General features: G+C 42.0%; 1 protein-coding gene across 1 annotated transcript in view; it reads right to left on the bottom strand.

Annotated features, from left to right (window-relative positions):
- The window catches only part of LOC147431314 (Nitrilase/cyanide hydratase and apolipoprotein N-acyltransferase family protein), a 148,168-nt gene that overhangs the window by 9,072 nt on the left and 115,967 nt on the right, over window positions 1–23,129 (bottom strand). Inside the window, exons 6-9 of the mRNA XM_086493921.1 lie at window positions 11,184–11,262; window positions 11,046–11,061; window positions 10,890–10,970; window positions 10,733–10,815 (exon numbers count right to left, since the gene is read on the bottom strand). Of these exons, the coding sequence (XP_086350047.1) occupies window positions 10,733–10,815; window positions 10,890–10,970; window positions 11,046–11,061; window positions 11,184–11,262 (259 nt within the window). The remainder of the gene's footprint in view (window positions 1–10,732; window positions 10,816–10,889; window positions 10,971–11,045; window positions 11,062–11,183; window positions 11,263–23,129) is intronic.

Here is a 23,129-nt window from a genome sequence, read left to right as displayed (position 1 = left end):
TGAAAGGTTAATATAAAAGAAATGCCGAAAGGGGCACGAGTCTTTGGGGCCAATCTCTCTCGGCACGGAACTACACCGGGCCGTGTCGACCAAATTGAACTGTGATTTTAAAGTTGTGAAGTATTTTAAGTGATTCTCTCTCGTGTCGTGAGACTTAGGGTGTCCAAGTTTGTTACATGGTATCAGCGCATCAGGCATGTGCTTTTCTCAAAGCATACAGGTCCTATCAAAGAGCGGACATCCTTCATACATCACACATCGGGTGCGCTCCTGTCTTTATCGCTCTGTCTTACAGGGCATAAAGCCATAAAGAATCCCACATTACATATGGATTCCGAAAAGAATTAGTTGACCTCTTCTGCCACCATCGCTGAGGCGCGAGAAGGCAATACGGAAAATTTAAGCGACTTAGCAGAGAACGAGTACAGGCCACCTCGGCCCACACAATATAAACTCTTGGAGATGCAACGTTAACAGCAGGTTGACGAGTGCACAAAGTAGATGCTTTAGTTTGCTAAAGATCCCCAATTTGCAAAAATTTTGACCTCGCAGTCGATGGCTGAAGTGCATACTCAATGGCAGAAAGCCACAGAGCCACCAATCAAACCGGCAATCAAGAAGCCTCCTACTCCGAGAATGTTTACTGAAGAAGAACTCCATGATGCGGTCCAAACCCAAATCGATCAGCTTGCTTCTGGACACGAAGAAGCCGTCAAAAAAGCAACTGAAGAAACGTAAACAAGGGAAGTGATTTTCCCGGTTACTTAGGCCAAAGATCCACTTTTGAAAATGCCAAAAAGCAGAAGAAGCCTGTACGCTTCGAAGGATTGCCCGGTTCGTCCTCATCTTCTTCTGATAGCTCGGACAACTCATCTACTTTTGACTTGAGTGATGAGGACAGAAAGGGTAAGAAACGACGGAAAGATCATATGTTTTATGCAAAAAGAAAGCACTTTTACAAAGCCAATCAATATGATTTCCTCGACGACAAGGAAAAAAAGCCCAAAGAATTCAAAGACGGAGGACAGGTAGTAAAGTTTGAGCACTTTTCAGGGTTTCGAGATGCTCCAAAGACTTAAACCTTTGTCCAACAGTTTGACATAGCATTTTCTGGAGGCCGCTATACAGAGCACTCCAAGATGAAATGGGCGGCATCCTTTCTGAAAGGCAATGCACGGACATGGTGGTCCACTCTTTTGTTAAGGAAACAAGCGCCGACAAAGTGGTTGAAATTTAAGAAACTCTTTATTTCTTTATGGCTCACACAAGAATACAAACCAGACGTGATTACTGACTGGAACCATATTCGAATGATCAAGACAGAATCTTTGGATTCTTACTGTGAAAGATTTTGGGAAACTTTTCCTACCTGTTTCATCCTTTAAGAAGATCAGTTTTAAGGAGCAAATTGAGCAATTTTGTTGTGGACTTCCAAAGAAATTCGAGACTACTGTCTTGAAAGAAAGTCCGAGTCTATACAACGGTTGATGGGACATGCAAAGGGGAGATTTGCTATACATTCAGGTAACTTGACTTACCCATCAGATGAACCTTCAACAAGTCATAGCAGAAACAATCGACAAAAAGATAGACGACCTTCACAGACAGAAGATCAGAGAGATGAATATTTCAAAGCAGGAAAGTGTTTTGAATGTGGAGAACAAGGACATATCGCTACATGGTGCCCCAAAGAGGAACAAAGATCAGGATGACTAGCAGATTGCAAGGACAGTAGGACGAGACGATACGTGTTCAAGATCAAATTTTAGATAGAAAATTATGGATGAACTAGCATTATTTTGCTTTATGAATTTATGAAATAAGACTTTTTGGAAGATGATTTTAAATTTTGAATAAAACTAATGTTTCAAGAGCATCTGGATGCAGAGTCTGAGAGCTAGGACCCTGTGGGAGTTGTACTTTGTTCAAAGATTAATATAGAAGAAATACCGAAAGGGGCGCCACTCTTTGGGCCAATCTCTCTTGGCATGGAACTACGTCGGGCTGTGTCGACCAAATTGAACAGTGATTTTAAGGCTCTGAAGTATTTTAAGTGATTCTCTCGTGTTGCAACACATTCTAGACTTGGCCTGTCCAAGTTTGTTAGAGAGAGAGAGAGAGAGAGAGAGAGAGAGAGAGAGAGAGAGTTTTTTCGTCGTAGGAAACTATCCCAAGAGACCTTAAAGATCTAGCCGACGAGAGAGAGAGAGAGAGAGAGAGAGAGAGAGAGAGAGAGAGAGAGAGAGAGAGAGAGAGAGAGAGATGAAATGAAATGAAATGTTATATTAATGTTTTGAAGAGGCCAAAGTGACCTATGAGACCAAAAGTTACAATTGGTGAATCTCATACAGTGCCTGAGTACAAAAAGTACAAAGAGCTGAAAGACTGAAACTGCAACGAAATAGGTGAGGAGGGTGATTGGGTGAGAGCTGATATAATGGATTAGCTAATACAAAGCTGAAACAAAGATGGATCAAATGAGATACAAATCGTCAGATGAGATCTCTCATCGGTCACTGCCGAATCTCATCAATATCCTCCATGGTCAATACTCTGACTGGTCCTCTCGCATGTAGAGCTAGGATGGTATGGATCCTCTCCTTCCACCTCCGTCGATTGATGTGAGGCCCCCCGTGGTCGTTGGCGCCGGGATCTACCTCGCTCAATGGCTCATTCGATCCACGTATCTTTGGTATGGGTGGGATCTAAGATGTGTTGTGATGACTGCTCCTCTGGCTGTCCCTTGGCTGGTGTAAAGAAATTTGTGATCCGTCTCTGAGACTGGCTCTCCCGTGAAGTCCTCGGCAAGCTCTCTCTATGTCTGCGCAGCTCTATAGTAGAAACAATCCAAGACATCTCTGATCTTTGTATCTCATGACTCTAGAAAATGGTCCAAAACCCTCTCTGAACAGACAGTGGAAGTGGCCTCGTATCTCATAGTATACCGGGCAGTGACATGTGTAGTGCAGCTGTGTCTCTGGCTCTAGGCGACATAAATGACATATCCTAGCCTCTGCTGGTACCCCTCGAAATCGGCTAGTCTCAATCTGAAGCTGATGTGAGGATGTGCGTATTTGCCCAATAGCACATCGTATCTCATGAGATAAGTGTGTATCCATGTATGCACACCTAGTCACAAAACCGTCCTCCGTGAGTTCGAGGAGATGCTCTCTATAGAAAGCCATCTTCGTACCCAACTCCTGTGCCGACTATATCCATGTGCTCCTGGTATCTAGCTGAATCAGATCCTCACGTATAAGTCTGGTGATCTCTGCTCGTGTGAGAGGGTGCATCCAAGGAGTACTGGAACAGAGGCAATCTATCCATGCTGAAACCATGTGATTGAAACCATGATGTCATCTGCCCACACCAACATGTTGTGTCACCCTGCAATGCTAGCTGTCGGGATGACTCCAAGGCCAGACGAGCGTATCTGTCTCTAGGGAGGTCCCATACACTATGTATAAAGGATACTGATCTAGTCAATGCCTCGAGTACGAGCGGTGGGGCGGCTAGCTCGCCTCGGATAATCTCATGCGGCACTGAGGCTTTAGCCCGAATCATCCGAGAAATCATAGAGACCAGAGGCCTCTCCATACATCCGTGCTGCCAGATCTGCCATGGTGGTCCACTCAGGGTCCCCATATCTGAACTCCATAAAGCATAGCTGAAGCCACTACAATGTCAAAAAGCCAGAGTTTTGTTCGCGGTGGGTCCTGAAACTAAATCTGCGAACACATCCTCTCCAATCCTCCCAAGGCAGCATAAGCTCTCGTTAGTCTAGTCTCTGCTGCCCCAAGGTAAGTGTATGCATCTGTGTACTCCACTATCTCCTGGCCATACGTAAATGTGGGTGCTGACCTCATGAGAGAGATTATCACACCAGCAGGTAAATGATTATCTTCAAGCTCCCCTTCTTTCTGTCCAATTTCAGATTGTCAGTGTTCTTCCTTTGACAAGAGGGCACGCTCGGGTGCAGCTCGAGTCCTTTGAGCAGGCAAATGCAGCTCCTGCACATTGCCCTCTCGCAGTTGGCAGGGTTTTTTATATGTGGACAGTTGGAGACAAGGGGTTCATCTCTCTGGCTGGTAGGAAGGCTGGCAGTAACAGACAGACTACCTGGGCTCTGCTCATGTTTAAGCAATACTTGAGGAGATTGGGCCATTTTCTTGATGGGACAATGACTTCTACAAAGGATGCGCATACAAGAATCATAACAATGATTATTCACTAATAATCGATAAAGACCCCTTCCTTCACCCACTATATTTCTCTAGTTAATATATACTTGGTAGACATATTTGTAGAACTTTTCATCATCCGATATAACATGCGCAGAGGCAGCAGGCCAAAAAGTTGTCAGCAAACTCTCTAGGCAGGAGCAGATCATAGAGAAGGCTAGTTGAAGTGATGCAAATAGAAGACGTCGAATATAGAGATGTAGTCCAAATACAAAAGACAAATTACCAAGACTATGTAAAGGACCTCATTGGAGCTGCTCTATGCCTCTCAACAATGGCCTGCATGCAGTACAACTATTGTTGATGTGATCCGCAAGAGGGACGAGGGTGACAATATCTACCAATGTCTATAGATCTATTCAATAGAGTCCCATGAGCATAAAATTTGACATGCCCATGGGTTTGCTGGGAGATGTTGCTCTGGAAGAATTTGCTCACCTGCCTCTGAATGGGTCCTCTACTAGAGAGTGTTCTGTCACAAGAAGGGCACCACGTGCCAATAGAAAAGAATAGACTGAACAAACTTTTAGCACTTCAATAACAACTGAACTGAGAGAGAGAGAAACGACATGCGATACGGAGTGGCGGAATTCCACCCCAGAGAGTATTGGCCCCAAACCTTGGCGCTCCTTTCGGTATTTCTTTATATTACTGCTGATTCGCAAAGTACAATAGCCGGGGAGCACCTGCTCTGCAATCTGCACGCTAAAGAGTTCCAGAGAGGGCCCCCAAGGCTCATATTTAAAGTCCCAAAGCCTAAAAGCATCAAATATGAAAAGCTAACCCCCAAAAAACACTTTCCTAAAATTTCGGGATTTCCCTAAAAATCCACCGCGAATTGCGGAACGTCCGTACATGTGCCACGTCATCATATTTTGATGTACAGAGTCTTTTGAGTGTGTTCTGCTTTATTTTTAATGTCTTTATGTCACTTGGGGCCCCGTTGACGGGGTCCCCATAAGTTGGTAGGACTTCTTCTTCTGTTACTTGTTCTTCTTAGGGTTTCTAGAATTAGGGTTTGCAGGTTTTAGGGTTAGGGTTTCCAAAATTAGGGTTTCAGCAGTTAGGGTTTCTAGCAGAAATTCGGGTTTAGGCAGTTAGGGTGTCTAACAGAAATTAGGGTTTAGGCCCCTCGGCCACCTCTGTAAGTTGGCTCCATTCTTTAGGCTTTGACACGTCAGCAGTTTGTTACATCTCCCCTTCTTGAAAGAGAGTAATCGTCCGCGATTACAGCATATCTGCAAAACAACTCAAGTTAGCTAAAAAAAAATAGGGTCATTCCGAGGGACAATCAGTTTGCTCTTTTTATTAAGGAGTTAGCTTCTCCCTTCTGCTCTTTTGATCAAGGAGTTAGCTTCTCCTTTTGTCCAGATTGGAACTCTTGATGTTCCGGCGTAGTAAATCAGCCATCACACCTAGACCGTATTGATCTTCCACGGGTGTCTTGATGCACTAAAATTACATACCCAAGCAATCTCATCCAATTAGGAATATTCAGTGGTTGGCACATCACAATGCAACACAAATGCTTACATATGCATGTTACAAGACATAGAAACATAAAGCCACCGATGAATACTCCTCCCGCATAACCTTAACAAGGTCCGGGCCGGGAGATATTCAACGACTCCCTCATCACTCCTCCCGCAAAACCTAAAAAGGTCCGGGCCGGGAGATATAGAGGTCTTTTACAACCAAACGCCCCCCCCAGACCGCAGCCTGCGTCGTTTGGAGGTGCCGAGAGTAACCACTAAGATTCTTAATACTCCTCCCACATAACCATCCAGGTCCGGGCCGGGAGTCACAACAAAAATACTCCCCCCGTAAATAACCACAAGGGTCCGGGCCATGACTAAAAAAGAAAAACAACACTTTTTAATCATTCAATACTTCCCCCGCAAATAACCACGAGGGTCCGGGCCATGAGTATGAACAAGCATTCTCAAACATAATTTCTCACTATTCCACCCGGGAGTAAAATCACCAATCATTGAAACCAGTATCAAACCAGAGTCAAACAATTCAAATCAGCACCAAGACACGTTTAAAACAGATAGCATCCATTTCAAACAAATTCCAAACAGGATCACCAAAAAAGTTCTCAAACAGACTTGAAAGTAAAAAAAAAGCAATCTCGACATTAGTCGAGCTCAAAAAGTCGATTGACTTTCAATCCTGGAACCTGCACCAAAAATTAGGGTTAGGTTCATTCCATAAGGTCGTAGCCGAGCACAGCATGGTCCATCAACTCTTGGACAAACTATTTCTTTGGCGGCGATGGTAGTCCCAAGATAGCAATCGCACCAACTCTCCAAGGTCATCTGCTCGTGAAGAGACATCTACTGAGAGATGTCGAGAAATTTCAAGTTATGATCTGCTAGGGTTTCCATGGAAAGCATTTCAGGATACCCCACTCTGCCAGAAGTTGCAGTCCGAAGGAAGATGTCAGAAACCATATAACTTCGGGCAAAAATTTTCTTGAAAGCTTGCCAAGTCCTTGGAAGTGTGCAGCTTGGTAGCTATAGACATCAACATCTACATGGCACTGCTTCTGAGAAAAACAGTGACTTGAAACAAATCTGGATCCTTCTCTTGCAAGTGATCTTTATGGCTTATGCCCAGTAAGACATGAGCAGTGAAGACAGGAGCGCGCCCGATGCGCGATGAAGTAAGGGTGGGAGTGGCTAATAAGTCCGGATTGGAGGGCGAAGATACCTCAAATAAAATTCCAAAAGCTCTGTCTGCTCTTTTGTAGGACCGGTATGCTTTCAGAAAAGCACGCACTTGATGCTCTGATACCACTGTCACAAGACGGGCACCACGTGCCAATAGAAAAGAACAGACTGAACAGACTTTTAGCACTTCAATAACAACTGAACTGAGAGAGAGAGAGAGAGAGAGAGAGACGACACGCGATACGAAGTGGTGGAATTCCACCCTAGAGAGTATTGGCCCCAAACCTTGGCGCCCCTTTCGGTATTTCTTTATATTACTGCTGATTCGTAAAGTACAACAGTCGGGGAGCACCTGCTCTGCAATCTGCACGCTAAAGAGTGTCAGAGAGGGCCCCCAAGGCTCATATTTAAAGTCCCAAAGCCTAAAAGCATCAAATATGGAAAGCTGACCCCAAAAAAACACTTTCCTAAAATTTCGGGATTTCCCTAAAAATCCGCCGCGAATTGCTGAACGTCCGTACAGGTGCCATATCATCATATTTTGATGTACAAAGTCTTTTGAGTGTGTTATGCTTTATTTTTAATGTCTTTATGTCACTTGGGGCGCCATCGGACGGGGTCCCCATAAGTTGGTAGGACTTCTTCTTCTGTTACTTGTTCTTCTTAGGGTTTCTAGAATTAGGGTTTGCAGGTTTTAGGGTTAGGGTTTCCAGAATTAGGGTTTGCAGCTTTTAGGGTTAGGGTTTCTAGCAGAAATTAGGGTTTAGGCAGTTAGGGTGTCTTGCAGAAATTAGGGTTTAGGCCCCTCAAGTTGGCTCCATTCTTTAGGCTTTGACATGTCAGCAGTTTGTTACAGTGTTGGGACTCTGTGAGCATGTCTGTGTTTGCACAACTCTAGCAAGAAAAGCCGAAGGAATCTCTGATGAGTGTAATACATCACCCTTGACAGAGGCTCAGAGCCTCTTTGGAGAGAGAATGAAATCCTCCCTGTTTCTCATACTACATTAGACACCAACATATGTAAAATTCTTATGTCTCTGGCTTGGAATTGTATAGCTATCATATGTGCCACTCTGGAGGTACTGAAGTATATCTACCTATCTCTATCTGTAGCTGATGAGAGGGGTGAAGCTTTCCTATGACACCTCAAAGCCCTTGCAAGAGGGGTGAATCCATGTATCTCAGCCATAAAATAATTCCATTCTCAGTAATGTGAAGAAAATGCTCTTTGTAAAAGCCATTTCTTCCCCAGCTATTGCTGGACGAGTCACCCGTGTCCTCTCTGTATCAATGTGTGAGATCCTGCATGAGAATCCTGTTGATCTTTGCATGTGAATGTGAGCAATGGTGTGTCCAAGGAATACAGAAAGGGTGCCACTCTGTCCATTGTAAAGCCACGCAACTGAAAATCAAGCTGAAATCTGTGCACACCAACATCTAGAGCCTACCCCCCTAGCCCTCAAGACGGAGAGGAAAAATGCTGCTCATATCTTGCCCTCAGCTCTGATAATAACGACTCATCCCAGAAAAACTAGCTAGTAGAGACCATACTGTCTTATGAATTTGAGTGGGATCCACCGTAAAAGGAGGTGAAGGGGGCCTTGCTGCAGTAGAAGAAATGTCAATAGGAGAAGTAGCTCTGAGTATATACACCTGAATCACCCAACAGAGCACCTGGCAAATTTTCGTAGACATCATGTAGCCAAAGGATTCCTTAATCGTTGCTATTTGCCACCGATTGTATTATTACTTTTGTGCACTTTCTAGGGCTTTCCATGATTTTTGGTTGGGAATTCCTTAAGAACTAATCGATCGACGTACTCTTGCATATGTGTGTTTGTTTGAGTGCGAGAGGTGAGATGACAAGAGCATTTTGTGTCTACTCATCAACGGGGGTGATACCGCTGATTGATACAATGAATTTAGTGCATCTACACATCTGTTAAAGATCGGTGAGATCTGAATGTGATGGCTAAATGATTTATGTCATTTGTGAATGTGATCCTAGCATCAAGGGTTCTATCTGGATGAGATGACTGGATACTGATCTTAGTGCATCCAAAGTTCCGAAAGGATGAGACGGCTGGATAGTGATTTATGTGCATTGATAGTTCTAGAATAGATGAGATAACTAGTTTCATTGTTTTGCACCTGAGTGCTCAATATAAACTATGTAAATGTTGATCCGAAATCCATTATGGGTTACGATTTGCATGGATGCATGCTTTGTGAATGTACTGTCTTCACTAAGTATGCTATAGTTTAAATGTATTGGTGTTTGTGTGTGTAAATTTTGCCTTCCTTACATCTAAGCTGAATCTTCTCTAAGCTTTAGTTTCATCCCAAAGGGGTGTAGCTTGATTTCAAGTTTCACAATCGTCTCATCTTTTGTGAATTGACCTTGACATTTGCTAACTCACCTTGTCATGCCAGTCGAGTTGAGAACCAGCATATGCCCCCTTTTGGAAGGCATTCGCTTTGAAAGATGGCACCTACCAATGGCCAGACCCATGTTGCCTTTAGGAGGTATTTGCTCAGCAGCATGGCAACTACAAGAGGCTAGACACTGGAGCTCCCTTCACAACCAGCTTTATTTTGCTGCCTTATAATACCAGTCGAGGCTCATTGGTGCAGTCATGTAACATGTCACTGAGAAGGTTGTTCCTATCTCAGGCTGTTTTAACCAGTTCAATCAACAAACTATCACGCTAGTGTCAGTGGTTGTCACAGGGGATCAGCAGCCATGCCAGATTGGGTGGCCCATACAGGCCTTTTGCCATTACAGTTGCTATACCATTAAGCTCCCTAAGGGAGAGGCAACTAGGCACTATAGACAGCTCCACTAAGCCGGGTAGGTGGTTGCAGGACAGTACGTTACCCAGTTTCCTTCTTTAGTAGTAGACAGTGCAAATTGCACACACATTTTGATCTACCAGCGGACTGATCAGCCCACTTAACTCTGGGCCTGGTAATATGTGGGTCTGTCCCATTCATTTTTTTAATGTTTTGGTTGCAAACATGGGAGGCTGGAATTGCACCCCAGATTTCAAGCGACTGTTGGCTCATGCAGGATTAGAACTTGGGCAACGTGCATAGGCCATGCCCCAAATTGCATCCACTGCAACTCGCATGTTCCTGAGTAGCTGAAGGATTCCTTGTGGTCTTTCCTTCAGGCCCACTTCATACAGAGAGCTGTCTGCCTTCCCATGCCCAAAGCAGATTTCAAGATGTAGGTGTGCTCATCTTGTTTACCAAGGGGAGGCTTAGGAATCAGCGTTTATGCTTTGCTCTGGCTTCTAGACCTGCACTGTCCATGATTCACATATTCTTCAATATCACTATGGTCCATTTGAAGGACCATTGCCTACATGTTCTGAGCAATGAGCCTTCCTCTACTGCTGATGCCCTAGCTATATAGACAGAGCTGCTGCATTGCCTGCAAAGTCAATGGGATGCTTCTGCAATAACAATAGATAAATCTATATTCTCATTTCCCTGTGATCTAGACCCTCTTATTGAGGTATTTTTTAGAACCGTGTACCTTAAAGCACCCCTAGTGAAAGGTAACATGAATATTGGATCTAGCAACATGTGTACACACATGGCTGAGCAAACTTCATGCACATAATAATCAAAGGCAAGTACCCCCCCAACACTGCCCTGTCTCTCTCTAACTTGCATATCATGAGCATGCACAAGCACAGCCAAGAAAAATTAATGGTAAATGGCAAAAACACAGTGACGCTTGATTCTGAATGGTCTCTCAAGAAATAACTGCCTTTTAAGAACAGCCCGAGATTAAAATAAACAGCAGACCTTTTTTCACCTATAACCGAATAGTCAATTTCTGCAAACAAAACTGCTTCTTCGTGACCTGTTGTTGCTATTATTTCTCCAAACTATATCATATAAAAGGAAAACATGAGTGATATGCAAGATCATATACAACAAACATAAGTACATGAACACGTACAGGGTCAGCTACTGTCGAATGACCCCATGCTTTATAGCTTGAATTTGTGTCTCTTGCTGGAGAACAAGTCATTACATACAACTGGCTCCAAGAGTTATTAGTTCATGCAACACATATATCACATGAAATATAGTTGATGCTACAGCTGAAACTTACCTGATTATCAGCTGCTCTGTAAATGATGCAAACCATTGACAAAGAGAAGAATCCAACAACATTAACATTCGTTTTCTAAGAAACCTTAGAGTCAAGATTATCTGTCCAATAACAAAATGCTACAGACAATTTCAGTACCTCGCCCTGGTTAGTAATTCCCAGTGAAGTGGTCCAGTGGTCAAGTTGAAAGCTCCTGGATAACAAATTAGTTGAGCACCTACAACCAACCACACAGTGCAAATAAAACGAATCCTGATGCAACACTTCGCTATAATCTGTCTTCAAAGCCATTGGACATTCGACTCGGCAACTTCGCAAGGTAATTAAAAAAAAAGAAAGCAAGAAGACAATCATCTTCCTGGCTATTAGGAATTGCCTTCCTCTACAAGGCTGTGCCATAACATGGACCTACAAAACTTTATGAAGATATTCTACAGATTTCTCCCAATAGTCGAAGAATTCCCTTCCTGAGTACTATCTATCAAATCTGAAGTAAACCTTTGCCATTGAGGCGCATAGAGCAGATAGCACAGCTGCCATAAGATAATGATCCTGGGGGGCATCTAGATACCAATAAAACCGACCCTAGTGAATTCAATTGAATTCTACGCTTCATTGCCTTGAAGAATGCCAATTTGTCAATAATTTAGAGATCAAGAACATGCACTAGATAACCACCTTTCCGTCAACAATAAGTGATCATAAAACCAAAGCCTTCGCTAAATATATAAAATACATGAGGAGAACTATCTAAATAATGGAACCAACTGAGAAACACATAGATCTCTATAGACCTTGAGCTATTTAGTAACCCTTGCAACAAGTGGTTGGACAGGAAAACAGTGAACTGCCATGCCAGTTTGCAAATCTTGAGACGCTTTTAACACTTCAAAACAATTGATAACTGAACAAAAAACAGGAGATTGAAGGGAGATGGAGAAGATGGTGGAGCAGGATGTTCTTGCACATGGGAATGGGTGGCCCTAAATGGCCACGGGGTCGTTTGTTTATTGATTGTTTGCACAACAAACGGTAGGAAACTGCGAGTCTTCTTCGTCAAAGTCACACAAGTGTGCTAGGCAGATCCAGAGTACAGACACAGTGTTCCCTACGGGGAAATCAACCTCACAAAGACCATAGACCACTAGCCATACCTAGTGTCATCCAAGAAGAAAGTGAATTTAAGTCATTGGCAAGTGGACGTACTCCCTTCTTGTTGGAGAGAATGTTTACAGAGGGATTACCTCACCCTATCGAAGAAATGGAGATCCCATCTTCCCCATGTCAAGGGACTGAAGCCCAAAAAGTGCCGTTAAATATTGCCAAATTGATGGATTTCATGGCTTTAGAAGTTAGAACCACCATCATGTCTAAACTACATGGAGACCCCAAGCTATTCTTAGCTCTTCGAGCTATCCTCAATAGAGAACTGAAAGTCGGGCTACCACAATTTGCACAGATGGATGGAGCTAGGGAGGTGCCAACAGAGAAGGAACACTTCGATCCACAACCCAACCTAAATGAGAAATCTGTTATTGAAATACCTGTTAACAAGTTGGGACAATACTTTGAAGGCGATGAATCCAATGCAACCATACCAATCACAACCAAGGGATTAAATGTGAAGAGAATCCTTGATGGTGACGCTGGGGTTAGCATTGTAACTAAAAATTGTTGGGAATCTATGGGAAGACCTCACCATGGAACTACAAACATAGTGGTAAAGATGGCCAATGAGACTATTGTTAAACCTACTGGGATGCTAGAAGATCTCAAGATCAAGGTCCTTGGACACAAAATAAGACATACCTTCATTGTTATGGATTTTTCCAAGCACACTATGTCATCTGAGATGATCTTAGGACATCCTTTCAAGAGGGAAGCAAAAATGGTGAATGACTGGTTTAAAAACCATGTCTACTTACAGTTCCAAGACTCTGTCATTCGAGTTGATCTTGTAACTGGTCGAGCACATCCTCTAGGAAACAGGTTTATAATTGATCATAGATCTGACACCACAATTCACTCGACCCCATTGCAGTATTGTTACACGTGTAAAAAGGACATTGATCTTGGGGAAGATTCCCCTTATATAGATGTTCCACCTGAGATGAATGAGTCTGACAATGTGGATTGGGTCCACCTAGCAGCAACCATAGCCACTTTGGGAAATAGGGAGACGACTTGGGTAACACCTGAGGGGGATGAAATGCCACAACTCGTGCCTTTAATTATGATAGGCACAATGCATATAGCTCGCGGGGACCTACAAGGTGAAGGCTTGATTGAAACTGAAACCAGTAGCGTCTCAAAAGGCTATAGCTCACATGATTCGGATTTTGGATCATTAGATGAAATCGACTTTGAGGACGAAGAATTTGAATTGAATATTGACGCAAATATGAAAACGAACCATACGGAGCCCAACAGTGCCCTAATTGACAATCTATCCGGGAGAGAAGAAGACACAAGTAGCTATTCATAAAGTGACTCTTCACTGAAGGAAGGTCGCAATAAAAAATTATACGAGATAACTATGAGATATAAGAGACCACGATATCGAGCAAATGTGCCTGCTATGATAAATGAAAAGAAATCTACCGCAGAATGGCTTAACTATGTGGAGGCATGTGATGCTCATCGAAAGTTGGTAAATAATTGGGGTGAATACCTTTAAAATGTCATGTGGTGCAGTCTACAACTCATTGACATCGCACAGCTAGCAGCTACAGAAAAGCCAAAGCTGGGCCGTACTGTAAGGAGACAACAAAATCGAGAGCTAGCTAAAAAATAAATGAAGCGGAAGAGAAATCACAGTTCACAGAACAAGAAGACCCCACAGATTTACATCCTGCACCTGAGCATTTCGAATCTACACCACGGAGAAGCGTAAGGTGGTGTATACAAAGGACCAGAGAACACCTATCGATAGAAGTAGTGGAGTCTATGATGGTCCAGTGATAGTTAAGGAAATAGAGTTAGCAGACCCACGTGAGGAGTCTAAATCTGTTTTCATTGCCCAAGATCTGACAGAGACTGAGGAACATGTACTTAAGGAGCTTCTCAAGGAATAAGGATATATTTGCTTGGACATATCATGATATGAAAGGTGTTCCACCTTACCTGGTGCAACACACAATTCCCATGAATAGCATAGCTGAACTAGTCCAACAACGACCCTACCCAATGAATCCTAAGTATGCAAAGATTGTTCAAGAAGAGATTAAAAAGCTTGTCAAATGTGGATTCATATACCCTTATGAGTACTCAGAGTGGGTGTCTCCAATAGTTATTTTGCCAAAAAAGAATGGGAAACTCGGAGTGTGCGTGGATCTCAAGAAAGTCAATGCCGCCACTAGGAGTGACCATTATCCCTTGCCATATTCGGAACATGTGCTTGAAAGAGTTGCAGGGAAGAAAGCTTATAAGCTTTTTAGATGGGTACTCTACCTACAATCAAATCACAATTGCACTAGAACACCAAGCTAAAACTGCTTTTATAACTGAATTTGGAGTGTTCGCGTTCGTGTTATAGCTTTTGGCTTAACCAATGCCCCTATTACCTTCCAAAGATTAATAAACACTGCTTTTAGGGAATATTTCAGGAAGTTTTGCGAAGCTTTCTTAAATGACCTTTGTGTTTATTCTTCTTGGAAAGAAGATCTATCATGTTTACGAAATTTGTTTGAAAAGTACAAATTATATCGCATCTCATTAAACCCTTTGAAATGCCCATTTTTAGTTAAACATGGAGTCCTTTTAGGACATTTAGTGTCCAAAAATGAGATTCCCATAGATGAGAGCAAAATTAAAGCCATTTTCAATTTGCCACCACCTACAAACTATAAAGGAGTTCAAAGATTCATGGGCCATGTTGGTTATTACCGGAGGTTTATTTTAAACTTTACCGAGATAGCTCATCCATTGTACAAGCTTCTTATTGAGTTCCACTGGACCGCAGAGTGTGACCATGCTTATGAGTTATTAAAAAACGCCTTGACAAGTGCTCCCATCCTACGAGTGCCCGATTGGAATGTAATTTTCCATGTGCATATTGATGCATCCAACTTGGCTATTGGGTGTGTTCTAACTCAACCAGGAGAACATAAATTGGACTATCTCATTAGCTTTGCCAGCCGTTAATTAAATGATGCCGAGAGGAACTACACCACTATAGAGCGGAAAGGTTTAGCTATGATTTACGCAATAAAGAAATTTCGCTACTACCTTCTTGCCAACAAGTTTGTTTTCTATGTGGATCATCAAGTATTGTTGTATCTAGCGAATAAACCTTGTTCCACGGGAAGAATTACACAATAGTTATTAATTCTTCTCGAGTTTGATTTTGCTGTTGTGGTGAGACCCGGTAAAAGACATGTCATAGGGGATCATTTGTCTCGCATACCCAATGGTGAAGTCCCTACTGGAATCGATGATGAATTGCCCGATACTTCCCTGTTCCTAGTCGAGACCATGCTTGAATGGAGTGAGAAGATTCTGAACTTTATAGTTAATGTTTTTCCATCCAAAGAGCTTTGTAAGGATATAGCTCGAAAACTATTAAAGGAATGTGAACCTTATTCTCTAATTGCAGGAACTCTCTACAAGCTAGCGAAGGACGATATTCTTAGACGTTGTGCTCGTAAGGAAGAGTATTTATGCATACTGCAAGAAGCCCACACGGATATAGCCGGAGGATATTTTTCAGAGGGAGTAACTCCCAAAAAGGTGTTGTAATCAGTCTATTGGTGACCTACCTTATTCAAGGATGCATCACTTTTTGCAAAAGAGTGTGATGAATGCCAACGTTACAAGATCACATAACGAAAGGATAAGAAGCCCTTACATCCTATTAAAGTGACTGAACCATTTGAAAAATGGGGTTTAGACTTTGTAGGTCCAATTAGTCCGGCAGCTCGTAACACTCAATCTCGATATACTATTGTTGTCACTCACTATGTAACGAAGTGGACGGAAGCCAAGGCCACACGTAAGGCTATGCAAGATCAACTGCTAAGTTTCAATTTGAGAACATTAATACACGATTTGGTTGTCTCCTTGAGATTGTGAGTCACAATGGTACTCATTTAATAAATGGACTGATAAACGAACTTGCGACAAACTTCATGATAGCCCACCATAAGTCTACACCTTATTATCCACAAGCAAATAGCCAAGTTGAGAGCACTAACAAGACTTTAATTTCTATCTTGACCAAAACAGTGGAAACTCATCACACAGATTGGGATTTGAAGCTGATATCAGCTCTATGGGCTTATCGTACTGCTTACAAAGTGGCTATTAATTGTACACCATTCAAGATGGTATATGGCCAAGAAGCAGTTATGCCATGGGAGTTCGTAATTCCTAGGTTGCGGGTAGCTTCACAAGAAGGTTGGAATGGTAGCCCCTTTAGTTGAACGTTTATATATCCTTGAGAGGTTAAATGAAGAAAGACAATTGGTTGTACAAAATGACTTATGGAGAAAGATAGGAGAAAGAAATAGTTTGACCATCATTTAAAGAACAAGGATATCAAGTTTGGGGATAAAGTCATTATGTATAGAGTGCATAACGAGAAGAAAAAGTTGAAATATGCGGGAAAAGGATCATATAGGGTATGCAAAATCACCCCACAAGGTACCATTCGTGTGGAAACTTTTGATGAAGTTGAAACCATTGGATTCCTCAATGGGAGTAAATTCAAAATATACTATGATCCTATAAGCCAAGAGGAGCTACGTGCCATCCATAAAAAAAAGACAATCAAAGTACAAACAGATTTAAAAAGGATACAAGATCAAGCTGAGGCTAAGGAGCGACAGCAAACGTATTAGACTCTAAGGAGAGGCCAACCTTGGAGTTACACCTACATTTCAAGTTGAAACAGAGGATGATTGGTTGGACTCTGACACACCTCTACGATACCCTATTGAGTTAAATAGCTCCTATGACAAAGTGCTATATAACGCTTGATTAGACACATGTGCTAAACATAATCTGCTATCATATGGAGTGTGGTGTCAGTTAGGAAAGCCATCTCTATCTGAGAGTACCGTCCAAGTCAAGGATATCAACGAGAAAAAACCTAATGTTTTTGGAACGTGGCACACTTATATCAGTTATGACAACGAGGTCGTAGCTCAAGACTTTTTGGTCATACCTGCTGAAACTATAGAAGGCAATATAAACCTAGGTCGCAAGTAGATGTTAGCGACCAAATGCACTATTGATTGGGGGACTAGAAGTGTCACAACACAGAAACTAATACTTAGCGCTGCCACTCAAGCGATAGTCTCTAAGATATCACCTCCTGAGGAGATACAACCCAAAACATTGCATGTTCAAGGGGCTTATTCATCTATACTTATAGCCCAACCCTCTCGAGCTTCAACTTCTGTAGCTGAAACCAAGCAGGAGACAAATAAGACTCATCGTAATATAACAAAGAAAACATACAAATGGGTCCCTAAAGCTTCTTTAGCGACCATTTCTGACGCTAAAAAACAGAAGCTTTGTAAGAGACGTCCCACTGACTCTAAGAAATGTAAGAAAACATTGCGTTGGATTCCTAAATGACTATTGGAAGCCCAAGGCTACTATGAAGAGAATGATCAAATCTGGACACCGAAACGTAAATTGTGTTCTTACCTATCAAATATAGACATCCATCATTCACTTGCTCCCCTCTTAACCCTCCTCCTTGACCTCTCAATCTCCCAATCTTAAGGAAGGAATGTATATATATATACCCCTATATTCAAGAAAACAAAATAAAAAAAGTAAAAGAGAGAGCCACCAAACAAAAAGCTTGAAATCTACAAATTCTAGTATATGATCCAAAAAAATCATAACAACACATTATGCACAAGCACACGACCTTTTGACATGACCCTTATAATATTTACACACTAACCAAAATCTATCTATGTGTACAGATATGGCTAGTACGCTAGAGTCATCCACTTCTACCTTGGGTGAGAGATACCCTCTTTACTTTTCACACGTGTTTCATATAGTCTACCCGGTACCTGTCTGTGAAGGGATTTGGTAGATACACTAGCATGTGAGAAAAATTTTACAAAATTAGAATGGCTGATACGTCTCTTGACCACGACTGATCCCTACTTAGTAGAGAACGTCTCTCCGATTACACAAGCTTACTCTTTTGAGCAAGATGACTAAACACGCCTAGTGACATTCTTAGTGAACATATGTGCATCTAATGATGAGGAAGATTTACATGATTACATGGAGGGCACATATGGTCTCACTGATGATGACTTTATTTTTCTTGACAATGCCGAGGATAGGGGTTTAGACTTAGGGCTACCCGCCCATCTATACAATATCATATTCCCTTGACCCTCTAGGGGGATGCAAATACTTAGGTTAGGGTTCTTTATATTGTTTTGATTGTGCTCAATAAAGGTTGGTGTCCTTTCCCACTGATGTGTAATTGTACAATCAACCAAAAATGGCACAGTAATTGCATTCTCATAGTACATATATAATTAAAAAGCATATACAGTGAATAGACACACAGATTGATTGGTAACAGAACATTAAACAATTTTTCAACAGTAAACATTAAACTTAATATAATCAAACGCATAAGCACTTGTAAAGGTCAGAAAATAAACAAGTCTAGGGTCGCTAATTTAACGGTCGAGAGGCACTAGAGGTCAACTATTAATACCATAGACAAGCTTCTCAATTCTCTCTGGTCAATTAAGTTGTTTAATCTCAAGAGCAAAGTATTTCATGTTCGAGGGCTGACTAGAGGCTATACCTAAAAGACGTTCTAGTTAAGCTACGATAAAAGGAATTGCATATGAAATCATCACCTGGATTATTCCCTTTGTTTGACCCCCCAAAGTGATTTCCACGTTAATTTAATTTTTGAGGTGTGTGCTTATTTTGTTAACCTTGAGCTTTTTGCTTCTCAAAAAAGCACCCACACTGGGAACCTCTAGGACTCTAGTACCATAAGCAATACATGTGAGTTAAGTACCGAATCAAGCTGGGATTTTTCTTCCAACTTTAGATTTTACATTTTTTGCACTATTATTTTTTTGTTTTTTTGTTTTTCACTACATTTCAATTTTGTAACTTTGGGGGGTCATATTGACACTATTACCCTCTCCAAGCTCATCACAACAGTAAACTCCCTTTATAATACTTAAGCTAAAGGTCAAGAGGGATTAAGCACATTAGAAAGTACTATTACATTGCACACAATGCTTCATAATATCGGATTAAGAACCTAAAGTAACCATTGACAATTATGAAGGTATTTCCCATGGTATTAAGGAAGATCTCTAATGTCTATCTTGGTCAAACTAGCTTATTCAGACTTCTTGATTCATAAACCTAGATACGGGACTTTGACATAAAATTATATTGAATCTAATGTTTAATACTAAGCAAATGTAATAAATATTGTGCTATCAATCACAGTTAAAGCAGACAAACATGGATGCTAAAAAAGACGAGGCAATGATAATGAACAAGAAACACCTGTTCATGTTAATGATCGCGCTCGATTCGAACAGTGAACTAAACAAAGATTGTATGAAGTTCAAAGTCCCAACAACTACACTGCGTTCCTGTACACACTAGAAACCACAAGAAATACCTCTAGAAAGAACATTAGTGGGAAGAGGCACCAACCTTTATTGAACACAATCAAAACAACATAAAGAATCCTAACGTAAGTATTTGCACCCCCCTAGAGGGTCAAGGAAATAGGATATTGTATAGATGGATGGATAGCCCTAAGTCTAAACCCCTATCCTCGTCATCGTCAAGAAAAATAAAGTCGTTATCAGTGAGACCATACGTGTCATCTGTGTAATCATGTAAATCTTCCTCATCATTAAATGCGCATATGTTCAATAAGAATGTCACTAGGCGTGTATAGTCGACTATCTTGCTCAAAAGAGTAAGCTTATGCAATCGAAGAGACGTTCTCTACTAAGTAGAGATCAGTCGTAGTCCAGAGACGTATCAGTCATTCTAATTCCTCAAAATTTTTCTCACATGCTAGTGTATACCAAATCCCATTCACAGACAAGCACCAGGTAGACTATGTGAAACACTTGTGAAAAGTAAAGAGGGTACCTCTCACCCAAGGTAAGAGTGGATGACTCTAGCGTACTAGCCATATCTGTACACACAGATAGATTTTGGTTCGTGTACAAATATTATAAGGGTCGTTTCAAAAGATCGTGTCCTTGTGCATGATTTTTGGATCGTGTACTAGAATTTGTAAGTTTCAAGCTTTTTGTTTGGTGGCTCTTTCTCTTTTACTTTTTAATTTTTGTTTTCTTGAGTATAGGGTTATATATATACATTTCCTAAGATTGGGAGATTGAGAGGTCAGTCAGGAAGGTTAAGAGGGGAGCAAGTGAATGATAGATGTCAGGAAACACCCCCCTCTTCCTTAGGTAGATCATACCTTTTGTAACGATGTTATCACCTTTTGAAACCAGTCGTTCCAAGTTGTAATGGGTGAAGACTTTGTCCAATAGTTTTTCACCACCCTATGCATTTCATCTAGTTGCAAGGGTGGTAAGGTACTCTCCCATGATTTTACTTGAAACGTTGTTTAGGTGATGAATTTACAATGAGAGGTGCTATTCTTTCCTTGTTTTTTTAACATTTTTGGTGGTAGGTGGAAGTTGTGAAGAAGTTGTATCTGTAGAAGACCTACATGAAGAGCAAGAAGCTTTATTTGTTTTTTATGTTTGATACAAATCGTTCTCGCTTGGGTACCCAAACTAGCTCCGGATCAAGTGTATAGTATTTTGCAAAGTTACCAGGAACGGGAACGGGGGCCTTCGGAACGTTTTCGGAACGGAGCTCCCCCAAAAAAGCGGAACGAGAATGGGGGCCAAAATGGTAAGTTTAAAACATATTTAAATTAGGTTGGATTTAACCTATATGTTAGTAGAGAGCCATACACACCCATTAGTCCAAGTAGAACCTATTTAGGCATGCTCTGCAATGATTCTTCAGTCTTAAGGCTTACACGCGATTAAATACACAATACATGAATTGAAATCATCCTTTACAAAAGCATCTTGATTCTTCATAGAAAGAACATTAACTCAAAGTTGAAGAATAGAGTTCAGACTCCACACAAAAGCTTGGAGCAAAAGATAATAGATCATAGATTGTAAAGATGGTGTAGGCCAGCCAAGGCGCTACAAAAAGACATGTAGCGGCTAGAGTGCTAAATAACAACTATAAGAGTCACTAGGTGACATGTCAAGACTCAATCACTCATATGGTAGTGTAATACAAAAAGAAGGCAAAGCCGACGGCCACAAAAGAAACAAATATCAAAAACCAATGAGCAATGAGTCATGACTCATGCCTGATGTTCATCTTTGGGTAGTGACATAAGAGCATCCTACCTCCCAATCTGTAGTGGAGTCCTGGACGTCGTGAATATCATCCCAATCCTCCTGTATAGGCTCATCCTCATGCGTAGATCCTCCTGCCTCTCCAAGCACCTCTGCCTCTGCCTCCATCTCCCACTGTAGAAAAGAATCTGTCACGTTAAATGCTAACTTGCAAAGCGTTCTTAGATTTGCACTGACAAAACAAGGTCATTTGCTTTATCCACTCCAAGTCGGTTCCTCTTTCTAGATGCAATGTGGCTATATACACTCCACAACTGCTCCAAGCAAGAGGAGCTAACCGCTTGGCTGAGAATGTGGACGGCAAGTCGCTGAAGATCGGCACCATCTGAACTAATCTCTTGCCACCACAAGAGGGAGGAAATCTTGGAGCGATCAATTTGGGCATCGGTTGTCCCAAATGATCCTCGCATATCCTTGTAAAATGCAAGTTGATCCTTGATTTTGCGTTGCATGTCACGATCAAGGTGAAGCTTCTTCAAGATGGTGTTCTAATTTGTGTTTACTTCCGAATCATGCTCCTCTCCTGCACCCTGGAACTCTGGGTCCAACACAAAAGCTGCACCATGAAGAGGTGAACTATAGGCATTCCACCTGCTACTGCAAAGGTCTTTGATTTCTTCGAGCCTACCTACGTCCTTCTCATGCTCTTCAAGGGCCTTGACCATGCGATCCATTGCTTCATAGACCTTGGGACGGAGAATGGGGGACACGAGACGGGCTCAAATGGATTTTTAGTGTAAAAAAGAAAGCGGGACGGCAAGTGGGGACGGGAAGCCTGAAAAAGGGCGTCCCTTGTTACTATGGGTTGCATACCATCCATCACTCGAAGCAAGTGGATCACTGGTTTCACCATTTTGTTAATACTCTTTAGAGACTCTCAGAACTCAGGATCCTCCACCTTCCCTGTACAAATAATCCCTACGACTGTACTTGCATGGAAAGTCTCAGCAAACTCTGTACTGATGAAGAGCTGCTGCACTGCACTTTGACACTCTACAAAGCGGCTCACCATTAGATAGTTGTAGGCGAAACGTGTTTGACAATACTTTAGAAGCACTTTGCCCCCCGACCGCTTCAAGAACTCGGCTCGAAGTATGTTGTGGTTGTTGATGAAAGCAACCACCTTGGACGTGGATGCAATGAGAGGCTCTATCCAAGGTAGTTTGCTGAAATCCTTCAAGAGGTTGTTAAGGCAATGTGCCATGCAAAAGGACACCATGATGTAAGGATAAGCGCCTTTCAAAATAGCTCTGGCTGCCCTGTTTGATGCCTCCCCATCGGTGACTAGACCTATCACAAGGTCTGACCCAATGGTCTCTACGGCGGAGGCCCACTCACCCGCAAGGACATCTGTTGATTTCCCCGTCTCCGTGGCGTCATGGGAGTGGACAAAATACATCTCTCCTTTGGAATAGGCAACAATGCCATGGATGGACCTCCTCCTTGTGCCACTCCATCCATCCGCAATGAAGGTCACGCCATACTTCGTCCATTGCCTCTTCATGTTGAGGATTGCCATCTCCACAACGGCATTATCTCTCTATCGAGTATAGTAGTGCGGAGCGCCTTGGAAGAGGATGGCACATAGTGTGCCCCATACTCTCCAATCCTCGTACACATTGTCTTGAAGTACTCTGACCTACACAGTGCACAC

Source organism: Adiantum capillus-veneris, chromosome 21 (assembly GCF_014529385.1).
Source record: "Adiantum capillus-veneris isolate H3 chromosome 21, ASM1452938v2, whole genome shotgun sequence".
Taxonomy (NCBI): domain Eukaryota; kingdom Viridiplantae; phylum Streptophyta; class Polypodiopsida; order Polypodiales; family Pteridaceae; genus Adiantum; species Adiantum capillus-veneris.
This window is presented reverse-complemented; position numbering and strand designations above follow the sequence as displayed.